Raw genomic sequence first — 9,228 nt, forward strand, 5'->3', positions numbered from 1 at the left:
CACACACAGAGTTAGAAAAAGTTCACAGTGTGACATTGATGAGTGTTTCTAACTCAAACTGTGAACTTCTCCTGATTAAAACACTTTAATGTTGTATTTAGTGACTGTGATAATAAAAACAGGTGCAGCAGGAAGAAAACGCGATGTACAAAAATGCGGTAACTGACTTGAGAATCCAAACATGGCTCTCAGTGCTGCGTTACTATTTGTGAATCCAGCTGAATTTAAAGCGAGTTCAGTGTCACCTGTAGAGGTAAACAGGAGGCAGGGAGTGAAATCCAGCAAACAGACACACATGTCCTAGCAGGCATTTCATCCACTTCTGCTCACCAAAACTGAATAAAACTATTCTGAATTTCCAAATGATGAAAAGAATAATCTCTGTGTCTTCTGATGATGGATGTGTTAAAGTTCTTTATTATGAAATCTGGGACTAATCAAAAAACACGCCAAGGGTTGACGGTGCACCAAAACATAAATACAAATAAGTGCCTCTAATTACTTTATGGTGTCTGTTTCCACACGTGCCCCGACTGCAGCGAGAAGTATTTCTTACTTCCGCCGCGGGGGTTGTGTTTTTAGTAGCGTTTGACACATGTGCATTTAAACATGCTACTCCCTTGGAATTAAAGATAACACACAGATAAGGAAGACAGGAAAAACTGTTTGTTACCTTTATTTCCAAACTTTATAGTTAACACACACAGACCCTGTTCGTTTCTGCTGTTTCCTAAGCACAGAATGTTTTTCATACCTTTTCTGCAAGAGGGGTTTTTTATGAGTATGTGGGTTGTGTTAGTAATGAGGGTGTTTACAGAGTTAGACTGACTCTAATGAGAAGCATCTTAAATAAATTAGAATGGGATTTTCTATAAGTCCCAAATGTTGACATTTTGCAGTGTTTTCATGAGAAACAGGGAACATGAGAGCTCGTTGTAGCTGTTGCAGGCCTGTAAGACTGATTGGCCTGTTTTATACAGAAAAACACGAGCAGGAGACATAAGTTGTGTTCAGTCTGCAAACTCTTCCTCATCAATTTATTAAACAGAATTTCACTATCTTTTTTTGTCCATGTACACATTGTCATCTTGTCGTCACTTAAAAACACAACGTTAACGCAGGTTAAGATCTTTAAACCCACCTGGTTACCTTGTTTGTTTAGGTGTAAAATTACACAATATTGACCTTTTATTGATCCCTTTTACATGCAGTGTAACTTACAACTAAATCCTCCTGCTCTGCAGCTTCAATAATATATCTGAGCAGATTCACTAACACTGATTAACCTGCTTATTATTAATCACTTTGTAAACTCTCTTTATCTCAGGTGTTAAACATCTACAACCCACTGAGCAAATTGACCTCGGAGTGACTTTTATCTGCCATTTCTGTAACACCAGATGAGGTCTTTCAAGTTGTGGACCTAGTTTGGATATATAGATGTTCAGAATTGGTCATGGACTGATGGACCCAGTATAGACATGATCTGTCCAATGTTTAGTGGGTAGGTGACTTAAGGTTCACCTGTCGAGTCATCTGAGGTCTGGATCAAATCTTCTTCTCCTGTGTTTTGGGTATTGTGAAGGTCATAAAAAAAGCAAGAGCTAGCGTAACAAGTATAACACTAACTGTTAAACAAAAGTCCAGTCCAGAGGATACATCCTCGTTCCCTTTGCCTTTCCTGTGTCCTCCTGTCTGACCTGCAGGTGAGAAACAGGTGTGAGGTGTCAGCTGTCAGGTAGGTGATGAGCGAAGAACAGAACAGAATCCATTTCCTCTTCTAAATGACTCACCTGGAGGAACAACTCTCAGGTAGACGGTGCTGATATACTCAAAAATGCTTTTCCTGCCATTTGTTCCTCTCTGGACCACGTAACACTGAAATGTTCCAGTGTCATCACTCGTCACATCCTTCAGAGTCAAAGACACGTCTCCGTCCTTCATCTGTCTGTCCTGCAGATCCACCCGGTTCACAAACGATGGAAGCTGGTTGAATGAAATAAACTGCTCACCCCGGTACATGAGAACATGTCCTTCCTGCAGGTCAAGTCTGAACCACTCCACAGCTCTGATGGGCATGCTGATGTTTGGAGTTTGACATGGCAGAGACACGTTCTGTCCAGACTCAGCTTTGATGATTTTCCCATCTGAAACAGGGTAGAGAACCTTATTAGTTCACAGACAATTTGTAGACAGTCCCTTAAAACTTAGGCTCATGTATGTCTGAGATCAACTCCTTTGAATGAAAATGAGGTTGTAGATTTTTTAATAACATGAAACGATGGTGTTATTGGAGCTCTGATGAAATTTCTGATAGAAGTTCAAAAATGGTGAATTTCAAGTTAACCTTAAAAAGGGAAGCGATGCAATTCTAATTGAGAAAAACAAGAACTTGATTTCAACATGTGTTTTGATAGCATTTTCCAGACCTCTCATTCATAAACCTTTGACATAAACACCATAACCATATTAATGCGGCAAATCTCCGTTAGCGAGTTAACCTGAATCGCCCTGTGCATGGTGCTGCACAGTGCTAACGAGTTAAGGAGCTAACGCGTACAACATTTACTAAAATATTTGTTACTTTGTATATTTAAAACACAATTTTAAATGTAATCTAAATATTACAGGAAACTAAATATTTAGCTAACATGCAAATTTATATTACCGGTCAATGGAAATACCAAAATAAAAGCTTTACGAAAACCTCCAGTGCTAAAGTGTGCAGTAGTGGTCCGGTTCTTCTTAGCGCCATAAGCTGCTTCACTTCTTGCCTACCAGCACAAACACGATTTAGCTGAAAACATCAAAAGAGCCATCCAAAGGTTCAGCAGTAGTGCACCCTCAGCAGCTGCAGTCTCCACATCACAATCACATGTCCAGCTAAATCTCTGGAGTTTAAATGAACCCATTTTCTCGACCATATCTAAGGCTTAACAAAATCGGAACTTTCACTGACTCTACTTTCTGGAGCAGGGGCTCAGATCTTTAAAAACTCCTCAGTAGCATCTGATCGTGTCATGTACTCATAGACAGCAAGAATCCAAACATGGCTCTTCGTTGTGTGTTTCTATTTGTGAATCCTCTTGAATTTAAAGCAAGTTCAGTCTCACCTGTAGAGGAAAACAGGAGGCAGACAGACAGTAAAATCTGGCAGAGAGACGAGCTTTTCCCAGCCGGCATTTCATCCACTTCTGCTCATTCAAAGCTAAATAAAACTATTCTAAATGATTAAGCTTTTTCCCCCCAGGAAGAACAGAATAACTCTGTTTTAAACCTGACTAGGTTAAACACTGGTCAGTGTCATATCAGCTCTGCATGCTTATGTTCAGCCTCTCTCTCTGACTGTCTCATGAGGAAAGAGGAGTTGATGTTGATTATGAAATCTGGGACTATTTAAAAAACAATGCCAAAGATAATGACGTTCGTGCATAAAAATAACAGGGAGTGCCTTTGTGGGAGAGCAGACTGACTTCTTTTCTTTTATTAGTTATTTGAGGTGTGTGTTTTAACAGATGCCCTGATGAATGCATTGTCTCCACCCACTAAGCATTACATGGGTGTCATCCTTTCTGTCAGTAAACACTATTACTCAAGTACTTTTGATTTAATTCTAAAAAAAAATTAGGGCTGTAGAGTGGGTTCATATTAACAGTCAAAACATTTGTTTTACATTGACCAAGTCTTCCAGGTCAACTTGATGATTTATTGTCCTAAAACTGAAAAGAAAAAACGTAAAACTGCTATTAGACTTGCAAGTGCGTTAAGGAGATTCTTTGTCCCCACTGGGGAGTGATCATTACCAAGAATGGCTACAGATACTGTCAGCAACCATGTCTATATGGATGACATCAAGCTATATGCAGGAGTGAATGAGCTCCCCCCCCCTCCCCCCCTGTATGGTATGTACCACCAACAGAGAGAAGTAGTGAGACAATCCAGCGCAAAGCAGCAGGGTACATGGTGCTAGCAGTCAAGGCATACAGGGAACACCATAACAAAGGTGCTGTGCATAATATACAGAAACATCTGTGACAAGTATGGCCTGGAAGTCCCGAGATAGTTGAGAATGACCAAGCCAAGATCCCATGGGACTTCCAGATACAGATGTGGGAGTGATGACAACCAATAAAATTCAAAAAGATAATAATTTATTAGTACAATGATCATAAAAATGAAGGGCTAAAATAGTCCAGTTTCACACTTGCAATAGCGATCAAACACACAGTCCAAGGCCAGAGTCAGCTACACTACACATGCCAACAGCTGTAACAGTGAACAGCAGTTGTCCTCCACCCACCACCCTGAAAGTAGTAATCCAGCAACCACCCCGGCCTCAGCAGACAAACTCTGCCTTTAGGCTGCAGCATATACTAGGCCCTGGCCTACACAGAGAGACAAAATATCACATCAGTGTTTGTAGTGTGGACTATAAGGCTACGTTCACACTGCAGGTCTTAATGCTCAATTCCGATTTTTTGATCAAATCCGATTTTTTTGTCTGCTCGTTCACACTACAAATAAAATGTGACAGCAAATGCGCTCTAATGTGAACGCTCAAAGCGGCCCGCATGCGCAAAAGAACATGTCACACACAACGCGCTCTGTTTAGACCCAGACCAAACAATATTGTTTGACTGATGGCCCTTAATATAAAGACTTCGGACTTCATGTTTCCCAATTTTTGCTTTAAGTTATTTTGTTATTTACATAATAATGTAAATAACCTAATAATGATCCTTATTGCTGTTTTAGAGAGGAGCGGTGCTTCAAAGGATAGTTGCAGATTTCTGTCAGAATCTGCAGATTATACAGTACAAATAAAATGTTCACGTTTCTCCAACGTTGTCTTCCCAGCAGTTTCACCGGATGGCCAGGAAGCGCTCGCGATGTCTTCTCGGGCGCTTCTCTGGCGCTGATAATTGGCGTCTCTTTTGTGTCGGTGACGTAAAAGACAGATTTAATGCGACCTGACCGTTCACACAGCAGTCGCTTTCTGAAACATTGGATATGTATCGGATTCAGTACCACATACGAAAGTGACCCAGATCGGATTTGAAAATATCGGATTTGTGCCGTTCACACTGTCATAGCATGATCGGATATGGGTCGCATAGGGTCAAAAAAAATCGGATTTGATGCACTTTCGCCTGCAGTGTGAACGTAGCCTAAGTAGACCAGAGGATCAGTACAATCAAATACACCTGCCTTCAATTAATCCAACACACAGACATTTGCTCACAGCAATTGTGAAACACACAAACAACTCCCATACTAGTGCCCATTTCCCACAGCAAACACAGAGATGAGTTAATATAGGCAATACTGGTCCACCATGTTACTGACTTTCCCTAATCATGAACATTGTAATAAAGTATTTTTTATTTTATTTTATTTTATTTTGAATAACATGTTTATTTATATTGTAAGTAAGTAATCACTAAGTAAGCAAGTAATTACAGTACTTACTTATTTATATAGCACCAACTTACAACAACAGTTACCTCAAGATACTTTTTATTGTAAAGTAACTACGTTACAATAACAAAAGGTGAACGATAAATGATAAAAGCTGAAGTTATTTAAAACTCGTGCACATACGCACACATCACAGGTTCTGTTCATGCTCCTGCAAAGTATAACAAAAACATCTCATTGATGACGCATGAAACACGTAAATACTGTGATAAAAATCTTATACGTATAGTCTTTGGACTGATTCCAGATCAGATTAAAGCTGCACCAACTGGTTTAACAGGACAGAAAGTTCTTGCCCTCATTCTCTCCACGACGAAGCAAAATCTCTCTCAGATACATACACACACACAGCAGCTGCAGCACCTAGTGCCAAGTACCGTATCATTTTTACATTTGTTTAAAAATATTAATGTCCTTGCAGTGGATTTCTTAGTAAGCAAGGACAAGCAAGTAGCTGTGAGACCTTCCTGGTAGTGGGTCCTGTTGTCCTTTCCCCTCTGTTGTACAGCACACAGGGTTTAAAGTTGGTTTGTTTGTACGTGTGGTCTTTCTCTTCTCTGGCAAAATCTCTGACAAAAGATTATCTGCTGCGAGGGCCATCCAATTGATTTTGGAAGAGAGAGGAGCTTCTGATGATGATGTTGACAAAGAGGTTTCAGAATATTTCACATTTCTGAAAATTCAGAGTCTGACAGTGACTTTGAAGAAGAGGATGAGGTTGAGCACCATTTAGTAACAAAACGAAGACGAGTACCCCATCTGCAGCCAGCTCCAGGACCAGAACAAGCCCACCAGACAGCAAGTGAAGAAATATGGATGTCAATAACTGGTGACATTGAATGGTCTTCTTGCCCAAGAAATGAGCCACCCTGCAGAGCTGTTACTGTGATAAGGCAGGGCCAACACGGCTGACAGTTACTCATGTGCAGGACATCAAGTCTTCATTTGAGCTTTTCATCCCAGATTCCATCCAGACAATTATTCTGGATTGCAGTAATCTAGAAGGACGGTGTGTTTTTGGAGAGAGGTGGAAGGAGACCAAATTCATCTAAGAACCCCAAAGGCCTACTTTGAGGTTCTTATCCTTGCAGGAGTTTTCAGGTCCAAAGGGGAATCCACAGAATCCCTGTGGGATGCAGAAACCGACACGAACCTTTCCATGCATCAATGTCTCTGGAAAACTTCCACAAAATTTCCAGGATTATCCGTTTTGATAACCGAGACGACAGACCAGCTCGACGGCAGAGAGACAAGCTTGCTGCCATTAGGACAGTGTGGGATAAGTGTGTGCACCACCTCCCCCTGTTTTACAACCCTGGGCCTAATGTCACCATTGATGAGCAGCTGATCCCATTTAGTTGTGAAACATATTGCTTCACGTGTAAATGTGTTGTCTTTCCACTCACTCCACTTGATTATAACTGATTTATTTTTTATAACATTTTATTTAAAAAAAAAACAAAAAAAAACCGAGAAGCACATTAATTCATAAATGTGATCTAACAAAGGTAAAGGGAAAAAATTAACCATGTTTGCTGTTCATATGGCTTGTAATTGGGATGAAGTAAACATCTGTTGAGTAATTTAACATAAAATTTTTGATAGTGTTAATTTGGAAAGCCAAAACTCTAGCGGGTCCACCAGACCCATGAACACTGGCTGAGTAACAAAAATATGAACACCACAAGGGTTAATTACTCTGATTAATTTACTGGTGATAAAAATGTGTCACTAGTCAGATCGACGGTCTATAACCCGCCTGCTCTGTAGTATAAAGTGACATTTGACTGAGCCTCATGCTGCTCTGCTCAGGCAGTGTCGTCTCCTAAATGGAGTAATTCCAGCAGTGATGAAGCATGATTATTTCCTGATGTGTGCCAAATGTGGGAATTAAGTTCAAGTCATTCTGTCATGGTGGATTTGAACAGGTGATTAAATGTAGCAGTGAGCTTTTTCCATGCGCTGATCTAACTTTTGAGTATGAAAGTGTGAGAACAACTTAGAAATTAAAATCCCATGTGTTATTTGTCTTAGGATGCTACATCACATTGCAGCTAATAAAAAAAATCTTTGAAATCTTTTATGCTGAGGGCATCAATTGACCATAAACAACAGTGTAGCCCTCTTATAAATACAAATAAACTCAAATCCAGTTTAAAGCATTCCTAAACTGTCAGTGGAACCTAATCACATGCATGGTTGTGTGTGTGTGTGTGTGTGTGTGTGTGTGTGTACATAGTGTATATATATAAATATAGATAGATAGATAGATAGATAGATAGATAGATAGATAGATAGATAGATAGATAGATAGATAGATAGATAGATAGATAGAGAACGAGATCGCGGATACAAGCGGCGGAAATGAGCTTCCTCCGAAGGGTGGCTGGCCTCTCCCTTAGAGATAGGGTGAGAAGTTCGGCCATCCGGGAGGGGCTCAGAGTAGAGCCGCTGCTGCTCCACATCGAAAGGAGTCAGCTGAGGTGGTTCGGGCATCTGACAAGGATGCCCCCTGGGCGCCTCCTGGGTGAGGTGTTCCAGGCATGTCCCACCGGGAGGAGGCCCCGGGGCAGACCCAGGACACGCTGGAGAGATTATATCTCTCGGCTGGCCTGGGAACGCCTTGGTATTCCCCCGGATAAGCTGGAGGAGGTGGCTGGGGAGAGGGAGGTCTGGGCCTCTTTGCTTAGGCTGCTGCCCCCGCGACCCGGCCTCGGATAAGCGGTTGAAAATGGATGGATGGATGGATAGATAGATAGATAGATAGATAGATAGATAGATAGATAGATAGATAGATAGATAGATAGATACATACATACATACATACATACATACATACATACATACATACATAGATACATAGATACATAGATAGATAGTAATGCTGACGTTAACACCTCAAATCTCCGTTAGCGAGTTTTCGCGGATCGCCCCGTGAGTGGGGCTGTGCAGCCCCGCGATAACTCACTAATGGATATTTGAGGCGTTAATGCAGTTATGGTGTTAATGTCATTTTAACTAGATTAACGCTGACAGCACTTAGCTAGTTATCACGGATTGTCCTCAAAGCATTAACGCAGTTAGCTCGTTAACGCGTTAGCACCATCCAGCACCACGCACAGGGTGACCCGGATTAACTCGCTTTGTACTGCAACTTTGTACTCTACTGCTTTGTACTGCTAAGAAGCCAATGTAGTGTGGTGTGAGCCACTCTGACAGCTTCCTTTCCAGGAAGGGGAGTTCCCTCCCCTTGAAAAAGGATCTTAAAATCATCATGAAAACTTCTTTGGACTGAGCCTGATCAGAACACAATGCAGATGGAGAAGGACTATCAAAATAAGGCAGAAAACACAGAAACAGAGACCCAGGGTGCGTTCTAAAAGTACCTATTCCTAACCTAATACACTTTAGTGCAACCAGTTCACTTCAGTAAAAGCAGCAGTGGGAATTACTGGCACAAAAATGCTAACCAAGTGTTTCTCTTTATAAACAGCCAGCCATTGTACAAATAAAATGTTCATGCTGTCTTCCAAACAGTTTCACTAACACTGGATGGACAGGAAGCGTTTGCGATGTCTTCTCCGGCGCTGATAATTGGCGTCTGTCTTGTGTCGGTGACACAAAAGACAGATTTAATGTGACATGACCGTTCAAACAGCAGTCGCTTTCTAAAACATTGGATATGTATCGGATTCAGTACCACATACGAAAGTGACCCAGATCGGATTTGAAAATATCGGATTTGTGCTG

General features: G+C 41.1%; 1 protein-coding gene across 1 annotated transcript; it reads right to left on the reverse strand.

The window, feature by feature from the left end:
* Positions 1-506: 506 nt before the first annotated feature.
* Positions 507-3,349, reverse strand: LOC309703841 (butyrophilin subfamily 2 member A1-like). Its single transcript, XM_082528758.1, has 3 exons — positions 3,114-3,349; positions 1,794-2,147; positions 507-1,700 (listed from the first exon to the last, which is right to left on the reverse strand). Exons 1-3 carry the CDS (start codon positions 3,181-3,183, stop codon positions 1,549-1,551), a joined length of 576 nt encoding a protein of 191 aa, XP_082384884.1. The 5' UTR covers positions 3,184-3,349; the 3' UTR covers positions 507-1,548.
* Between the last annotated feature and the right edge of the window lie 5,879 nt (positions 3,350-9,228).

This window comes from Aulonocara stuartgranti, assembly GCF_965226115.1.
Source record: "Aulonocara stuartgranti genome assembly, chromosome: 3".
Lineage (NCBI taxonomy): Eukaryota > Metazoa > Chordata > Actinopteri > Cichliformes > Cichlidae > Aulonocara > Aulonocara stuartgranti.